Raw genomic sequence first — 18,944 nt, 5'->3', positions numbered from 1 at the left:
ATATACCAGGTTAATTTTTTGCAATAAAATGCATATATTAAATAACATGCAAGAATGCATGATATTAGGCAAAATTGCTTTGGAAGAATATCTACGGTAAATTAGGCTAAGAAACAGGAACTGGCCTCTGATCATCCAGTGAGTTTGGCAGCAGCCAAGCTCTTGTACTCGAGTCCTACTTGTGGGTTTCTCATACGCATCCAGTTAATCATGGAGAGAAACGGATGCCAAACGTGCCTTTGGTCTGATCCAGCAGGCCTCTTCTTACATTTGCAAAACTCAATAATTCTGACTTTTCATCCTCTTTTTCTCTGCCCTGTGCTGGTCTGGTGGACTTCAGGATACCACTCTGTAGAGCTGGGCAGTATTCCCTTCTTCTAGCCAGTGCTAAATTCCTTCGTTACAGAAACAGATTATTGATTGTGTCTGTAGTGGTGGAGGAGAAATTTGACTTTGTTTACATTTCAGTGAGAAACTTCCTAATTCCACACCTCTTGAGCCAATGTGTGAACCAAAACACAACCATCCTTCAATATCTGCAGTTCTCTGTATTTTGCAATGCAGCTAGCCAACCAAACAGTGCATAAAAATGCATATAATGGGGGAGGGGTCATATTAAAAATGTATACTGTACATTAGTCACAAAATAGCATGCAAAATGAGCATATTGCTAAACAAGAAACTACAAAAATACGTTTAGTGGGAGAAAATTGCACTAAAATGCTGATGAATTTTCATGAGGATTTTAAAAAACAAATCGCAAATTGCTGCAGAAATGTGGAGAGCTGAGTTTAAGATTGGAATAATAACATTCTGGTTTGCCCACCCCTACATTTCAGGCCCCAAAGAAGTGGGTCTTGGTTTTGGCCCATCTACTGCAGGGAATTACAGGCCCAGATTTTTGCCAGCAAAGCATAATCCACACCCCCACCCCACCCCACTGCCCCGCATTGCATTGTTAAGCCTGGGCGCTGAGACCCAGACTCCCTTTTGTGCCTGCAGACACGTTATGAAAAGGGAATGTGGACTGGCAGCCAAGGATTGGCTGGCAGGGGTGGTGTTTTTGATGCTTCTCTGTTTCCCCAGAGGAGCTAAAAAAAACCCCTCTGAGCAAACTGAGCACATGTCCAGAGAGGGACTTAAAGGAGCAGGCGTGCAAACCCAGAGTTTGTGTTATTTCTGGGTCTCAGCACAGGGCTAAGAAAACTCAATAGACGGTCTGGAAATCAAAACAGATTCAGGGACTGTGCTCGTATTAGCAAAGGCCTGGTGTTTCTTGGGAGGGGGTTTCTTCAGGGCTACTGTACTGTACTTGTTTGCACTATGAATATAGTTGTGGAAGCCACTAAAACGATCAGACCCTCTGGATGCTTCTAGATGAGCTGCTTATTGAAGATTCATTCTGATTGGTTCACTGAGAGATTAGACAATGTTGGTTATTTAATGAGCATTCATTCTAATTTGTTTGGGGGGGGGGTTAGATGATGATGCGTCAAAGCAAGTGGTACTGCTTCTCCTGGTATGCCCCACGGAGGACCTTAAGGTCCACAAATGACAACGTTTTGGAGGTCCCAGGTCGCAAGGTGGTTAGATTGGTCTCAACTAGGGCCAGGGCCTTTTCAGTACTGGCCCCGACTTGGTGGAACGCTCTGTCACAAGAGACTAGGGCCCTGCGGGACTTGACATCTTTCCGCACAGCCTGCAAGACAGAGCTGTTCCGCCTGGCCTTTGGTTTGGACTCAGTCTGACCCTTACGTTTCCCTCCCCTTATGGTCTTGATTTATCAGCTACTTTTAAAATGAGGCTGCATTTCAAATTGCATTTTAACCTGTATTTTAAATTGCCCCCCCATTATGTTTTTACTGTGATTTTATTGGTGTTAGCCGCCCTGGGCAGGGTATAAATAAAATGTATTATTATTATTATTCACACTTTCTACAATTAGCATCTGGTTGGTGACTGTGAAAACAGGATACTGGAGGAGGCAGGCCTTTGGACTGATCCTGTAGGGCTCTTATGATTCCCATCACCTGTCGCCTGATCTTTTCAAATGGAGGTTGACCTTGGGCCCTTCTACATGCCAAGCATGAGCTCTCTCACTCGGCTATGGTCCGCTTCTTGGCCACAGCCTTTCCACCTAACCCCAGTTCTGCTGGGGATCTCAATGAGCAGAATATCTCTTCTTCCTTTATCCCTTGTTGTCTCCTGCAGATGCAAGGTGACTGGTGATAGAGAAGGACAGAGAGAGCTACATATACCCTGTTTTTGTTCCAAAACTTCCTGAGTCTAGTTTTTGGAATTCCCTTGCCAAAAAGCTGCAGATAGCATGTTCAGGGATGGCAAAGGCCACCTGTAGAACCACTGTCTCTTTTGCAGCTGCAGAGGGCTCAGGAGGCCTCTCAGGAACATGAAAGTAAACAATACACACTAGCCCCCCTCCTGTAAATTAACCATACACTCATAAGCATATCATGGTGTGCTGGGGAAGAAGGGAGGATGTTGGCAGAGGCAAATTTAGGGGAGCATGACTGGTTCACCCACACTGGACACTGTACAACAGAAAGCGAGAAGTGGGGGCTCTGAATTTTGGTGTTGCACCAATTTTACTGCTGAAATTTTAAAGCCTAAAGTCTGCCACTGATGTCAGGCCAGTAAGTCAGGCTCATGATCTTCAGGTGGGTATTTTTTGGAGCAAAATGTTGCATGAGAATAAGACAAGCCTGCAACCATGGGCAAGCCAGCTCCTCACCCCATTGGAAGTTTGGAAATATTTTTCAAAATCAAAATCTGTGCATCCGTCCATATGGATATGATTCCTTCTGCGTGCGCTTGCCAGATTCCTCACCCGTTTCAGCTCTAGCGGCGGGAGAGCTGAATGTCCTGGGCACGATGCTCCATGCGGATGTGAGGAGCCCAAAAGCCATTGTGCATCTAACTCCTATAACTCAAGCTGCCACATACTCCAAAGCCAGCAAGGCAGAGAGTCAGGGGGGGAAGCGGAGCAGCTGGGAGAGGAGCAGCGACAGCAGCCGAGCTGCCTTCGGGAGATCTTCTGTCCAGTAGATGGCACACACAGCTTTGCCTTCCTTGATGGAGGGAGAAACCTGACACGTCCATGATCCAGACACTCCCTTGGATTGGATCTGCCAGGGGCTGAACAGGGAACCAGGAAATGCGGGCGCCCTGTGCTCCAGTGAGGTTCTCCTCTCCAGAAAGGCACGGTTTCTCCCTCCAGAGAGCGAAATGGGCAACCAGTGCTGCTGCTGCGTCTGGTGAGTTAGCTGGGGCCGGCTTGCTGCTTGGGAGCTGGGCAAAGAGGGAGGGAGCGCTTCTTGGGGGCAGCCCAGGGCTACGAAGAAGACCAGCTTTGCCAGCTGTGTCGTGTTAAAGAGAGGGAGAGGTGGTGTTTCCCTGCCGGGTCTGGAGAGCTTGGCTGGTTCTTCGAGCTGGTGCCGCCACCACCATCCTCCTCAGCCCCGTGGCTGGGAGCAGAGCCACCCGGGCAGCACCTGGTATCGACTAGGGGAAGGATGGAAGCGTTCCAGGTTTCACATTCACAGGAGGAGCTTGCCCGTCTCATGATCTGCCTTAAATGTTTTTGCAGGCAAGATACAGAGAGATCCTCCTGGAGCGGCTTCCACTTCTCCAAAGGAGGCAGAGCTTAACTGGAGACAGGTGTCAATGGAGCTCAGCCTGAGGCAGAAGCTAATTCATTGTCAAAACCCTGAGACTTATTTGCTGAGCACGTACAGGGTGTGCTGCCTGTCCCAATGAGAGCTGCCACTAGCCCATACATACCAGGTTGGCTGGGGTGTGGGCGGGCACCTGTGGTTCTCCAGATGTTGGTGGACTACAACTCCCATCATCCCCAGCCATTGGCCGTGCTAGCTGATGCGGCTGATGGACGGCTGCAGGTTCCCCATCCCTGTACTAGATAATAGGAGGTCAATGTGTATAAGTTTGATGGGCAGGCTTGAGTGCTGGCACCTCCCCTTTTAGAAATTAACCACTCAGAGGAAGGCTAGCAGGCTGCCAACTTTTCCCACCTGTTGCCGCTCCTGTTACCTTAGCAGCAGTTTTGTCTTGCCTTTAATAGGCAATTTTGTTTACTATCTCCATTGCTGAGAAAAAAACTTTGCTCTTTGGTTTCTATATATCAGGCAACAGTTAAAAACATAAGAGCTGACTGGGGTGGGGGTCAGTTGGCATTCCTTGTTGTATTGACAGCCACTTGAGAACCCAGTGCATTAATCTGCACTGGGGACTCCTTGGAGAAAGTATGGAACAACAACCAGAAAACAATTTAATTACTGAAAAGAAATCCATTCTTTTCCGTATATTGCAGATGAGGTGGTGAGGCTAGGAAAGAGTGCTGTGCCTAATGCCACTGACTTTGGGCGACTTTCGAACCAGGAACATCCTAGTTGTCACTCAGCCATTCTCTTTTAGGGGGTTCCAACCACTATTTATGGGGACGCAGGTGGCGCTGTGGGTTAAACCACAGAGCCTAGGGCTTGCCGATCAGAAGGTTGGCGGTTCAAATCCCTGCAACGGGGTGAGCTCCTGCTGCTCAGTCCCTGCTCCTGCCCACCTAGCAGTTCAAAAGCACGTCAAAGTGCAAGTAGATTAATAGGTACCGCTCCAGCGGGAAGGTAAACGGCGTTTCCGTGCGCTGCTCTGGTCGCCAGAAGCTGCTTAGTCATGCTGGCCACATGACCTGGAAGCTGTACGCCGGCTCCCTCGGCCAATAAAGCGAGATGAGCACCACAACCCCAGAGTCGGTCAGGACTGGACCTAATGGTCAGGGGTCCCTTTACCTTTACCTTAACCACTATTTGGGCATTTGAGAACCTAAGCTCAGGGTGCCAAAAATTCCTTCAGCCTACATTTGGAGTCCATAGCTGTCAACTTTTCCCTTTTCTTGTGAGGAATCCTATTCGGAATAAGGAAATTTCCCTTTAAAAAAAGGAAAATGTTGAGTCCCAAATGAGAGTAGTTTGGTGTGATCTAGCAACATATGAAGCTGCCTTTTGGTCCATCTAATTCAGTATTGTCTACACTGACTGGCAGCAGCTCTCCAGGGCTTCAAGCAGGGGGTCTCTCCCAGCCCTACCCAGTGGCGTAGTGTGGGTTGTCAGCACCCGGGGCAAGGCAAGTAATTTGTGCCCCCAACCCATGGATTTGCGCCCCCTAACCCGTGGATTTGCGCCCCCTAACTCTAACCCCCAGATGTTGCGCCTGGTGCGGCCGTCCCCCCTGCACCCCCCACGCTACGCCACTGGCCCTACCTGGACATGCCACTGGGGACTGAAACTAGGATCTTTGACATGCAAAGCAGATGCTGTTCTACTGAGCTATAGTCCTTCCACTCTGGGGAGGAATCTCCCTAGGATTCCCCATTTATTTTGCCTCCTATATCCCGTATTTACTTGAGTCTAATGTGCCATCGAATCTAATGCGCACCTCAATTTTCAGAACTTTGAAACAAAAAAAAAGTATTTGCTGGCGAATATAAATGTGCCATAGAATCTAATGCGCCCCTCAATTTTCACGTAATTTGGGCAAAAAAAAAAAAAGGTGAGCATTTGATACAGAGTAAATACAGTAATAGAAGCAGCAGCAGAAAGAAGCGTATTCCTTTTATGGCAGGTGGAAGGATCTCCTACATTGGGAGTGTGGGTGGGGAGAGCCCAGCCTGCGGTGTGGCCGCTGTCTGAAAGACTGCTTTGAGCAAGAGGAGAGAAGGCTCACTGTGAAACAGAAGTCCTGATTTTCGGTTTTGCTGTGACCCTAATGGTTTGTGGTGGAACAGAGAAATAGCATCATCTAGTGGAGAGAGAACTGCAGGGTTATTTCCTGGTGAAAAGTTGTTTAGATTTGTTGGCGGATTTTCAACTTGGTCCTTAATTTCTAAAAAATCACACACACACACACGATGTTCTCACCTGGGATATCTGGTCTGACATATGCAATTTCCAGTGTTATTTTCATGACAAGCACACATACAAGCAAACAGGGAGCCTTTCAGAATTTTATTACCACCAAACCACTGGTCTGTGGGCACCTATCAAATGTGGACCCCTGAGCCTCTGCTGTCAGGAGAAGTCCAACTCCTCACAGATGCTTGTAGAGCCATCCCCACCACAAATTTAAAGGAGATGGCTTCTCCCAAAGAATCCTGGGAACCATGATTTGTTCGGCATGCTGGGGAATCATTGCTTCGTGGGTGGGTGCGTTAAGCTACAGTTCCCAGGACTATTTGGCAGAAACCGTATGTGCTTTAAATGTATGGCGTCGCTGTGACCTCTATGCAGGGCTTTTCAAAGCCAGTTTAGGGAAACAGGGGAAAATTAAAGGGGGAAAAACCCAGATCAGATTCAGCCCTCCCATCTATGAATGTGAATATGAAATCAACACCACAAAGAGAAAGGGCTTCTCTTGACTGCAAGTGGGAAATGGAATGGTGATGGGTGGGTCAGCAAAAGCACATGGTGGATAACTGCAGAGCAGATAATAATAATAATAATAATAATAATAATAATAATAATAATAAGGTTTTGTGTCTTGCCTGCACAAAGGGGTCTTCTTCACTGCTCTTTTGTCCTACCTGAGCAGGGTGTTTTACTCAGCGGGAGGAAATATTTTGCAAACAGGTTGTTAGCTGTGCTCTCACTTCCCACCTCCCCACCCCTGATCAAAGCCCCCATTTTGCTGGTTTTCTGAATTGCACAAAGAGTGGCAGAGCTACCCTGAAGAGAAAAGGATGCTTGTGTGTGTGTGTTTATAAGTAAGTGTAAATTAATCAGAGCTACTAACATGAGTTTTGACCAAACTGCGGGAGGCATTGGAAGACAGGAGTGCCTGCCGTGTCCATGGGGTCACGAAGAGTCGGACACGACTAAACGACAAACAACAACAAATTAATCAGAATGTGAGTTTCCCACATCTTTAACTGAGCCATACAAGGCAAGCTGGCTGAAACATAATTTCTGCTTAACAGTGCCACTCTCTTCCACAGATAATGCAGTAGGAGTAATAATTATACTTATCATTTATGTAGCATTTTAGAGTGCTCAGAGTACTTCAGCATCTTTTGCCATTAGGGCTGCAGTGTGCATTTGATCAGTTAGATTAATTGATTCAAAAACTTCTAATGGACTGAAGTGGTATCATAATTAATTGAGCTGGTGATTTGAAATAACAGTGAGCTAAATCCAAGCAAGAAGTCGGTTGCACTTAGTTTGTATTGAAACAACAGGACTTTATTTATGCCATTATTAACCTGTCCCATTGATTTCCATAGGACCTAAATTTATCTCTCTATTTGTCAAAATCCCATGAAGAAGGAAAATTGCATTCCAGGACATGTAAAATTATGAGATACAAGCAACCATTGGAGATTACAATCCCACTTAATAAGCAGCTAGATGGAGGAAAGAGGGGCTGAATCTAACCCCCACCCCCAGCTGAGTTGCAGAATATTAATATTTTTTGACAAGGCCCTGGAGTAGCAAGAGTGCGGCATGGAAATTTAGCGCAAGAAATGGAGAAATGCTGTTGATCGTACAAAAGGAACTTTGCACCATGTTTGCATAGTGGAATCAGCTGGAGGTTGTAATCGCTTTTCTGTCTATTTTGTTTATGAATTGCATTTCCCAGGAGGCTCATTGTGATTTGCAAACATACAATAAAAATACCTTAAGCATTTTTTTTTTTTAAAAAGTAGAGAAAGCACAATGTAATACAGGTTTAGAAACAGCACAGAATAAACACCTGAGGCCAGAGACCAGTTCACCCAACTGGAAAAACGTATTGAAACAAACACGTCTTCCGTTTATTTCTGAAAAGGACTGATAGCAGGCGCCGGTCGTATCTTAAGAGATGCTGTTCCACAAAACAGGGGCAGTCCCAACCTGAGTTGCTGTGAAGTGGGCCCAGGGTGGGGTTTTTCCCCAGCCAGAACTGGCTGGAACTCGGTACTGGCAAGTGTCAGGTGGACACCATTGCCATTACTGTATAAGAGAACAAGGAAGGTATTCCTGATGAGTTCCGGCACCTCTTTTTCTAGAAAAATAGTACTGAGTGGTCCTCTGATATTTTGGGGGGGATAATCTCTTCTGCAGAATGCAATGACCTATCACTACTGGGTAGGTAAGGGTTAAGACAGCTTCTCAAATAACCTGACCCCAAACTGTACACGGCCTTACATGTTAGGACAGTCATACCTTGGGTTACAGAAGCTTCAGGTTGTGTGTTTTCAGGTTGCGCACCGCGCCAAACCTGGAAGTACCAGAATAGGTTACTTCTGGGTTTCTGCACTCGCGCATGCGCACCAAATCGCACCCCGCGTGTGCGCAGACACGGCGCTGCAGGTTGTGAATGTGCCTCCCGCATGGATCACGTTCGAACCCGAGCGTCCACTGTACCTAAACCTTGAGCTTAGCCCCCATAGCAGGTTGGTAGCCAATAGACAAGGTGGTATTTGCTGGTGGAAGTTTGTCCCAACAAGCAGCCTAGCTGCTTGGTTTTAAACCAGTGGCATCCCCTGGACCAGCCTCAAGGGTAGTCCCACACAGGGCATATTGCGGTAATCCAACCTGCAGGTTACCAGTACATGGACAAGGGTGATCAAGTAGTTCTGGGTAGCTGTGGGAAAAAGTGGTTTGTGAGGGTTAGGGCTTAAGCCTCAAAGGGCAAGATTTTTCAGGAACATCTTGTATTTGGTTTAGAGAGATAGGGAGCAGCCTCATTGCTGTAGACTTCTCTCCCATCCTTGTCCATTCTAATTCTGTCTGATCCACCAGAAGCTCGGAGATGCCTTTGGACGGACGAGCCGGGGATTAGCCCGCAGACAGCCTCAGAATAGCCATCGCCTGCGGGGCAGCTTGTTAAAACACCCCTCCACTCTGCCAACCGATAGAAGAGAAAAGCAGCTCTGAAAAATGATACAGGGGCCTTGTATTTCTTAGGAAACAGGCTTAGGATGCCAATGATTATATTTAAAGCAGAGCTATTTTAATTGCACTGCCCAGGCCTTGGCAGAACAGAGAAATGAACAAGTTGGTGCCGGAGTGGAAAGATGGCCAGTAGAGTTGTGGGTCTTTCATGATGCTCCCCCTGCTCTTTGCATTACAAGAAGATAGCGTAAGTCATGGGTAGGCAAACTAAGGCCTGGGGGCCGGATCCGGCCCAATAACCCTCTAAATCCAGTCCGCGGATGGTCTGGGAATCAGCGTGTTTGTAGAATGTGCCCTTTTATTTAAAATGCATCTCTGGGTTATTTGTGGGGCATAGGAATTCGTTCTTTTTTCTTTTCTTTTCCAAAATATAGTCCAGCCCCCCACAAGGTCTGAGGGACAATGGACCGGCCCCATGCTGAAAAAGTTTGCTGATCCCTGGCATAAGTCTCTGGACTTGCAGCAGGGAAGGAAAACACTTTGGAAAATGAGGCAGAATGGATTTTATCTGTAGTGCAGTCCTTTCGGGTGAATGAATGGGGTACTGCCCCACCAACCTCAGTCCATCCTCAACCAGCCCTTGCCTGCCTACTTGTCTAGCAGGGAGTCACTGCCAGTCCATTTCTTCCCCCTGAGTTCCAGTGCTGTCGCTGTAGATGTCAGCAGGGAAGAGGATGGGGGCAAAAGTTGAATTAGTTGGCTCTGTCTGTCATTGGTTCTGGCTCTGCCTATATTGGCCTCTCTGCCTTTCGCTCTACCAGTCCCAATGGATACCACCCAATGGATACTACCAGTCCCAATGGATACCACCACCCAATGGATACCACTCTCAGAGTGGAATGCTATGCATATTTATTCAGAAGCAAATCCCACTGAGTTTGGTGCAGCTTACTCTCAGGTTAGGGTTGCCATATTTCATTGTTTTAGATATATTGCTGCTTAAGATCCAAGAAATTTCCCCTGGACGTCAATTCTCCCTTTGAAATCCTGGTAATGTCCAGGAAAATCTGGACGTATGGCAGCTCTACTCATGTAAATGAGCTGGTATGCTTCAGACATGACGCTATGCCCTGATTTGTTTGGCTAAAGTATGGCTTGTTTGGACGTTTGAACTCAGCCACGCAGAGTAACCATGGTTTATTTTTGTTTGTTTTTTTGCAACAAACCATTATGTGAAACAAACTTTAACAAGGAGCCATGCCTTATGGGATCACGACTTATTTTAACTGTGCTTGTGGACTACAACTCCCATCAGCCAGCAAAATCACCCTGGCTAGGGCTTATGGGAGATGCATTCCAAAACATGTGGCTGATCTAATCACTAACTCCGCCCTGGGGAAAAATCCTCTGGCAGAAAACAAGAAACAAAATGCTCCAGTTCAACATTAGTTTTAGGCTCCATAAAAGCACAGAAAGGGCAAACAAGTACTGGATCACATGGAAGCAAAATACAGCTGCGAAACAACTTTCTTATTCATGGGAAAGAGAGCAGGCGTCCTCACTGGTAGCAAAGGACAATGTCCAGCTTTGGGAAGAGGACGGGTGGGGTGGCCTGTACTGAACAGGGTCCATTCTCTTCTCTTTCCATAAGCCAGCCAGTGTGTGCTTGCTGACTGTACAATGCATTCGGTCTGCGTGCTGCCCCGTGGCTTCTGGCTGGAGGAGGGGAGGCATGTTACGAGAGCCGGGTGTTTGTTTCTGAAGAAGGTCACAGAGCTGCCAGCTGTGGCTCCCTGCCCAGGAGCTCTCAGCATTTCCAACCCTTTCCATGGAAAAATGAGTTTTTAGGCGGGTATCTTAGCAACAGGCTCCCCACAGCCGCACCTCCTTTCACTCTGTCCCCCAACCCACCCTGGTATTTTTTCATTCTTTAGCTATCCATATAACAAGGTGGTATCTCTCCCCCCTGCTGGTGGCAATGCTGAAATCTAGAGCACCAGTCGTGTTACAGCCAGTGAGAGGCAGGGTGGTGTAATGGTTGGAGTATCAGACTGAAACCTGGGAGACAAGGGCTGAAATGCCCAGTCAGGGCTCATCCAGACTTCCTTTCATGCCGATTTTCTAGGCACAGGTCTGGGTTTAAAAGCTATGTTTCTGAGCAGTTTTCTTTTCGTCCCAGCACTTTTCACAAACCCAACGAAGACTGAGCATGCTCAGTGGGCATGGAATACTGACTGACAGATGAGGGTGAGAACCAGAAAATTGAAGTATTCCACTCTGCAGCATTTTGTGGCAGGCTGTGGATCAATACACCTTTATCAAGTACTGATCAGTGCGCCATTAGAGGATTAAAGACCCTCTGAATTTCAAGCAACTCTGTCTCTTTTATTTCAGGAACTGTCCTTCGCCGTTTAAGCGGAAAAAAGAAAAGCCAGGTAAATAATCCTCTGCAAACATTTTTTATATGCAAGACCTGGAATGACCTGGAACGTGGCTTCTTTACCAGATTTTTTTAAGCTCAATCCCGGGTGTTTCACCCTCTCGTCTCCTGCCTACAACCCTGCAATACTCAGCTAGTCACACCACAGTTCTAAACAGGTTTACTTGGAAGCAAGTCCTATTGGTTTCAAGGGATTCTGTTAGCGATCAACGGGACAACTGCCTGGGAACGTCGAAAAATATATGCAGGGCCACATGTTCCTGGGCTACACTGCTCTACACTGTTACAGTATGTGCTGCATTAATGTACAATAGGTTGCCCTCCATTTGATCCAAGAACCACATGAATCAGGGAGAATGCCTTTGTGTGTGTGTGTTAATGATATGCTACTAAAACAGAATGGCCCCAAAATAGATTATTGGCAGTCCAGAGTACAGTGCAGCAGCTGCAATGTTAAGAAGCTAAAATGTTTAGCGTTCATTTCAATTGTTTTGTCTTTTTTGTAAACCCCTTTGAGGTTTTTCCCCTCACAATCGAGCGGTGTGTAGGTGTTATGAAATGTAGTTTCTGCTGAAGACACACTGATCATAAATATATATACCCTATTGCTGTGACTGTAATTTGTTCTAAACTGTTTTTAATATCATACCCTCCAACATTTCTCTGAGGAAAATAGGGACGTCCTATTCCATAGTACCGTGGTGCCCCGCAAGATGAATGCCTCGCAAGACGGAAAACCCGCTAGATGAAAGGGTTTTCCGTTTTGGAGGTACTTCGCAAAACGAATTTCCTATGGGCTTGCTTCACAAGACGAAAATGTCTTGCGAGTTCCTGCGGGGTTCCCCCCCCCTTTTCTAAGCCGCTTATCTGCTTATCCGCTAAGCCGCTAAGCCGCTAAAAGCCGCTAATAGCGCTAATCCGCTAAGCCGTCAATGGGCTTGCTTCGCAAGACAAAAAAAACCGCTAGACGAAGAGACTCGCGGAACGGATTAATTTCGTCTTGCGAGGCACCACTGTAATAATAATTTTATTACACCTTGCCCATCTGATTGGGTTCCCCAGTCACTCTGGGCAGCTTCCAACATATATGAAAACATAATAAAACATTAAACTTTTTTTCATTAAAAAAACCTTCCCTATACTGGTGTCCTCTAAAGGTTGTATAGTTATATATCAGCTTGGCTTGGCGGGTTGCATAGCTCTATACCCTCCAACATTTCTCCGATGAAAATAGAGATGTCTTAAGGAAAAGTGGGAAGTTCTGGGATCAAGTCAGAAACCTGGATGGCTTCTGTAAATCCTGGACTGTCCCTGGGAAATAGTGACACTTGGAGGGTCTGTAATATTGAATTTAAAATTGCCGTAAACCATTTTGAGACCCTATGGTGAAGGGTGGGTAAGAAACAACAACAACAACAGCAAACAGGAACAGGATTGGGTAATACTGCAGTTGGAAACAGGGTGTTTTCAGAACTAGAATGTTATGTGTGCACCAGGCGTATATCAACATGGAGACAAAGAAACATCCAAATTCAGACTTCGGGCTTAGAGCTGAAAACATCCTTCCTAAAAGCAAGCAGGAGCCAAGAACAATAAACAGAATTGCTACCTGGCTGCCCAGTGCGGCCCTGGCCTAGCAAAACACATCGCTTGACAAACAGCAAAGTTAGCAGAGAGGAATAAACAGAATGTTCCTAGGTTTCTTGGAGGACTTCAAAGGAAAACTCCACTGTTACATTCCTTCTGCTAGATGTTGCTATGGCCACTAACCACTGTGGTCGGCTGTACCCCAGTGCTTCGTGGGAAGCTTTCTGCCAGAGGAACGGATCTGGGCTTTCTCATGGGAGAAGGTCATGTGTTCACTCTGGGTTAAAAATTAGCAAAGGTCGCAGTGAAGGGGGCTCACACTCGGTGCAGGATCTCTTTGGTGTTCAAATAACTGAATAATAGCTGAGGGCCTATTGACTTTCACACACAAGAGACTCAGGTGCTCTGACTTGAACGCCCACAGTCTGAGGCGGACAATACAAACAACACGATTTTGCACCCCTGCTCATAATTTTCATGTGTTTTACCGGCAGAATCTTACTGTTCTGCTGAGCTTGTTTTGGTTGCAGTAATTATAGTGGGGCTGGGGTCTCATTCCTCCCTCAGAAACAATTAAGGATTTGTATTTGTGAGATGACGCTGTTTCAGAACACATGTTGAGGAAGAACGCCCTAGTGCCTGGGTGGATGGAATAATTCTATTTCTGGAAGCCTACTGGAAACCTCACAGTGCCTACATATTTTTGGAGGTGTTTGTAAACTCATGAGGTCTAGCAACTTGCTGTTTTAAAAATGAATTTTTACATTAATAGGATTCTGCTGGAGTCACCGTGTTCTGATTTAGCCTCTCCTATCATTCTTTAGTACGAGCTATGTTGCTTCTCTAAATATCAGCTGTTTCTTCCACAGGTACAAGAATCATTAAGTCAAGCACCCAGCAGCACCCAGAGAGCAAGAAGGTAAAACTGCCTCTGAAAAGACTTTGCCTACCAATTGCAAAAGACTTTGCTACCAATTGCAAAAGCTCCTAAAGTATGTTGCTGATTCAGTGCCATGTTACTTTGAGTTGAAGTAGTGCCTATTGGATCAGCCTTATAACTCCATTCTTGGCCCTAATTCATACGCACAAGAGGCCACACAGGCGTGTGAGTTGCAGTGCTGTGAGTGCAGCTTCATGAGCCTAGTCAATTTGTAAGTGTGCTCAATTCAGGCCATTTTTAACCATACAAACACAATGCATCTACTTTGATGCATTCATCCTTCCTTGGAGGTTTTTACAGAGGGTGGATGGCCACATCTCATGGATGTTTTATCTGAGATTCCTGCATTGCAGGAGTTTGGACAAGGAGACCCTTGGGGTCCCTTCCAACTTCTATGATCCGGATGTATGTTTAACTGCAATTCTGAAGTCATCAATAATTGTGAATGCATAACCATGGGTTGATGTATATTCTGGAGTAATTAATCTGGAATACTGAAAGTGTTTGCTCTGATGTTAGTAAGACTCTGCCTGGTGCTAGTAAGACAGACTTTTCTGATAAATGGAGCAGAAGCAGCTCTCTTCTAGTCCAGTGACAGAATACTTGCTTTGTATGCAGAAGGTCCCAGGTTCGATCCCCATTGTCTCTAAGGAAGGCTGAGACTATCCCTGTCTGACATCCAGGGAAGCTGCTGTCAGTCAGTGTTGACTGTACTGAGCTAGATGGACCAATGGTCTGACAGTATAAGGCAGCCCCCTATGTTCAGTGGGACTCGAGCAGAAGAATTGTCCAGTGGATTGTGCCCCATATAATTATTTATTATATTATATATTGTTTAAAGCCCAAACCGGTTTCTGCGCTGTTCTCTCTCTTGTATAAAAGCCCATTGCACATAACATTAAAATACGAGCATGCAGGATTAAACTACACAATAAAACCCCTTTAAAACATTAAAACAGGAATAGGAAGCTACCATAAACAGAGTCAGGCTATTGGTCTGCCTAACCCAGTACAGTCGTACCTTGGATCTCAAATGCCTTGACTCCCAAACTAATTGGCTCCCAAACAATCGAAACCCGGAAGTGAGTTTTCTGTTTTCAAACTATTTTTGGAAGCCGAACGTCCAGTGGGGCTTCCACAGCTTCCGATTGGCTGCAGGAGCTTCCTGCAGCCAATCAGAAGCCACGCTTTGGTTTCCGAATGTTTTGGAAGTCAAACGGACTTCTGGAACGAATTTTGTTCAACTTCCAAGGTACGACTGTATTGCATTTACTGACAGGGAGTGTTCTCTAGGGTTCCAGACTGTGAGCCTCTTCCAGTCCTACCTGTAGATGCTGTGGGTTGACCCTAAGACCTTCAGATGTAAAGCAGGTGCCACATCACTGACCTGTGGTCCTTCCCTTATAAACTAACATAAAAAATATGGAGTGAATATAATGCAACAGGGGTGCCATATGGGTTTCCTCCCTGATGCACCAACATTGATTGGGCTGAGCTTGCTTCAGAGAGATTTGCCTTCCTCAATCTCTTCCCCTTTCTCTCTCTCTGAAGGGAATGGATGTTGGGCCCGTTTATGACGACGTGTCTGAGTTCCCAGTCTATGCCACCGTGAGCAAGCCAAAGAGCATGAAGCACGACGACAGCAGCGTGCATTATGCAGACATCCAGGTCTTCAGCAAAATACGGGAGCGCTCAGCTGAAGAGGTGAAGACCTTCCAGTCCCAGAACACTACAGAATATGCCACCCTCAACTTCCCCCGGGCTACACTGAAGTATGACAGTAAGAATGGCACTCTGGTGTAAGAGCTAAACCCTTCTTGCTATCCAACAACAGAAGCATCTCTCAGACCAAGATGTTGTGGATTTTGTGTCTCCACTTCCTTGGCTGGTGAAACCTAAGAAGGATGTGTGTCACCTTTCGGCTGCATCTGATAAGGGGACACTGTTGTAACGGGAGCAAAAACATTTCCCCAAGCGTGCCAAGAAAATTACTACTTGGGGCAAGATGACCAGAGACGTTTCTGAAGCTAGTGGAATCCCTCCTCAATTCTTTATTTTATAATATAAAGTTATCACTGGGACACCAAGCTACATGGTGAGAATGACGCAGCTGGAATATTGGTTTGCTTCCAAATGACCCGTTTGTTGAGCATTCATCCCGATTTGTTTGCAGGAAGTTTAGGTGACTTTTGTGATTTATTGCGTATTCATCCTGATTTGTTTGTGAGGAGGTTAGATGTTGCGCCAAGCAATTGTTATCCCACACTTTCAGTGCATTTCTCCATCACTTTCCTTATTGCAAAAAGTCCATTTGGGGGGGGGGTAGGTTTGTGAAAGAACTGCAAATCAACTTTAATGTGATTGAATCCCCACTTAAAATAGCAACAGTCTGGAAGTGCCTTTGGAGCTAAAGAATATAGATATTTGTGATGTCCCCCCCACTTCAGATCAATAGTAACTGGATTCCATTATCATATTATGAACGTTCACTGTGAAATTACAACCGGGGAGTATCGTTTAGGATGCACAGTGAGAGTGATTTTTCAAAGAAAGCAGGTACTAACATAATCAACACTATCCAGAGGAGTAGCCTTGTTAATATATTGCAGCGAAAAGGAAAAGGAAAGAAAAGAAAAGTCTTGTGGCACCTTAAAGAAAAAAACACATTTTTTTCATGGCATAAGCATCTTTGGACTTCATTTCAGTTCATTGGACACTGATAATCAAAAATGTTACTGCACGATACTACAGGACAAATGTACCAAGAACATCTTCCATTTGAGTCGTCTTCAACTCAGCCACATAATCACATTCATTTCAATAAGATTAATCCTACAAGTGATTTGTGTGTAGGAAATTCAGGACATACCGGGTACCTCTTCCTAAATGGAATGCAAGTTTGTTTTGCTTGTGTGGGCAACGCCATCAGAAAGCTCAGCCCCCATTTCCACCTATGGCAAAACAGTTCTACATTTTCTCGGATGTTAAGCACCTATTCATAGAGTACACAGACTGGGACAGTTAAGTTCAGTGACAGCATGGGGCTGATTTACCTGACTGTTTTTGAGGCAGAAAAGTTGTCACAATGTGACTTTTGCACTCATTTTCTATGCAGCATAGTTGTCTTGTGAAAGGATCATTATGTGATGAATGACGACTTCACACATCCTAATATTAGCTTATTAGTTTTCTCATCCAGAATAGGCAGTGTAAGATCTCCCAAGGTTTCTGTTTTGTGTGTGCAGGCACTTGTAAAGCGGGCTTGACCTTTTAATGGAAAAGGTGGGGCTAGGAGCCTTGGCGGAAAGCACAGGTGTGACCTTTGGGTGTTTGCCTTTCTTCTAGCATATTTGATAACATGTACAAATTCAAAAAGTCTAAAACAAATTTGTGATGATCGTAGAATAGCTGCTTTTTGGAACAGGGGAAAACAGTGGCACAAAGCTCATCTCTTGCATCTGCTGGTCCAACTCCTCCTCTTCCTTTCTGTTGTTTTCGCACACTGCCCAACCCCATTTTACCACAAAAGCAGTGATATGAAGATGGAATACGTATCACACTCCGGTTGCCTCTGGGATGTTTTCTGCTTCGGGCCCAGAGGGAGCGGGGAAATGAATAGGCAAGTAGTGATGACAGGGATTGAAGAGGAGTTGGACCCACTCAGCGAAGGGGGCTCAGTCTCAGGGACCGGAAAGCAGATTCCTTTTCAGGAGAGCAAGTCAAGGACTCTGAACCAAAAGGGGGAAGGGTACGTCCCAGAGGTGCCGCTACCTGATGAGCCTGAGGGGTTCAGAGTTCCTTTGGCTAGAGGAGGTGGCATTGCTGTCTTCTGATTCAGAAGACTCCACTGAGGCCCCAGTGAGGGGCCAGAGGCTCTCCAATTACATACCACAGTAGGAGACTCTTGGAGAGTCTTAAATGTAAAGCACTCCTATGCCACCTTAACATCCATGGCTTCTGCCATAGAAACCTTATGGGTACTGAGAGTAATTAGGAGACCTCCCCCAGAGCTACATGGGTGTCAGAAGTGGTATAAGACTGCAATGAATGCATGGTGTAGGTGTGCCATCACTTTTTCACTTCCTAGAGTGCAGTTGACGTTCTCCCCAACTTGTCCTGCCTCAGGCTGGCTAGTATCCGGCCTCCAACTAGCCCTGCACCCAAGGCTGACCTCTGCCTTGCCTTGCCATGGAGCAGGATTGCCCAAGAGCCCCATAACCCCCGGAGTTTTCTCTGGCACAGGGCCATGGCTTGGTCATCAACAAGCTGGTCTTTCAAATGGGGAGTCCTCTGCACAACACCCCTCCCTCATATGGCCAGCCTTGCGTCCCTAGAGAGGCAATTGCCTTTATGATGGGTGAAACATGGCTGTCCCATAGAAAACAACTTTGGGGTGTCAGTTAGCAAGCAGCATAAAGGAGGTTATTTACACTCTGGCCTGGTTGGTGCATGCAATTGCAAACCTGTTGCTAAGGAGGAGAATGGAGTCACTTGGCTATTTATGTCAATGCAGGATGATAAGCAGCTAAACTAATGCTCAGCTTAGCACATCAACCGAACCTGGAATTCTGATTAAGGTCTTTCCGCCTTATCCACAATCTGAGGCCAAGGTTTTCCCTACAGCTTGTTGCATGGTTTGGATTAGTGTTACGTGTGAATGAGGCTGGTCTCATTCTGCTCTTGGCTGCAGACTGCTTTATGTTCTGCTCTTGGCTGCAGACTACTTTATGTTATCACAAACAAACTGGTTCTTCTGTCTATCTAGTTGACGGAACAAAAATGGAACATGTGAAAGTTGTCTTCCAGCCATGTCATTTGATGCAATTGGATAAGCAAGGCCTCAGGCTTTTTAAATATATATATTCTGCATGTGAAGTAACAGCAATAAACACTGTCCTCAAATGAGCTTCACTGTACAAAGCCAGTATTTTATCTCTGGTTGCCCAGGGGAACTCTAAGAAGCCTGCAGATGGATCTAGTATTACATGCCTGGTTTTAGAGGTGCAATGTATTTAACCAATAATCAAATGCTCTGCAGGGAAAGGGAAATAATAACAGCAATTTTGCCTGTTTAGCAGGC

General features: G+C 45.9%; 1 protein-coding gene across 1 annotated transcript; it reads left to right on the top strand.

Moving 5' to 3' along the window:
• Positions 1 to 2,575: 2,575 nt before the first annotated feature.
• Positions 2,576 to 18,564, top strand: LOC309331153 (uncharacterized protein C11orf52 homolog). The gene is made up of 4 exons (XM_081843236.1): positions 2,576 to 3,272; positions 11,292 to 11,332; positions 13,794 to 13,843; positions 15,416 to 18,564. The coding sequence occupies exons 1-4, from the start codon at positions 3,244 to 3,246 to the stop codon at positions 15,665 to 15,667; spliced, it is 372 nt and encodes a 123-aa protein (XP_081699362.1). The 5' UTR covers positions 2,576 to 3,243; the 3' UTR covers positions 15,668 to 18,564.
• The last annotated feature ends 380 nt before the right edge of the window (positions 18,565 to 18,944 follow it).

This window comes from Podarcis erhardii, assembly GCF_964252035.2.
Source record: "Podarcis erhardii genome assembly, chromosome: 16".
Taxonomy (NCBI): Eukaryota; Metazoa; Chordata; class Lepidosauria; order Squamata; family Lacertidae; genus Podarcis; species Podarcis erhardii.
The sequence above is the reverse complement of the archived record's forward strand: the minus strand, read 5'-3'. Positions and strand labels throughout refer to the sequence as shown.

Excerpts from the sequence above, each read along its gene's own strand:
- LOC309331153 (XM_081843236.1), top strand. The coding sequence starts at position 3,244 with ATGGGCAACCAGTGCTGCTGCTGCGTCTG. Across the intron at positions 3,273-11,291 it reads CAGTGCTGCTGCTGCGTCTG|GAACTGTCCTTCGCCGTTTA; the intron begins GTGAGTTAGCTG and ends CTTTTATTTCAG. Across the intron at positions 11,333-13,793 it reads GCGGAAAAAAGAAAAGCCAG|GTACAAGAATCATTAAGTCA; the intron begins GTAAATAATCCT and ends TTTCTTCCACAG.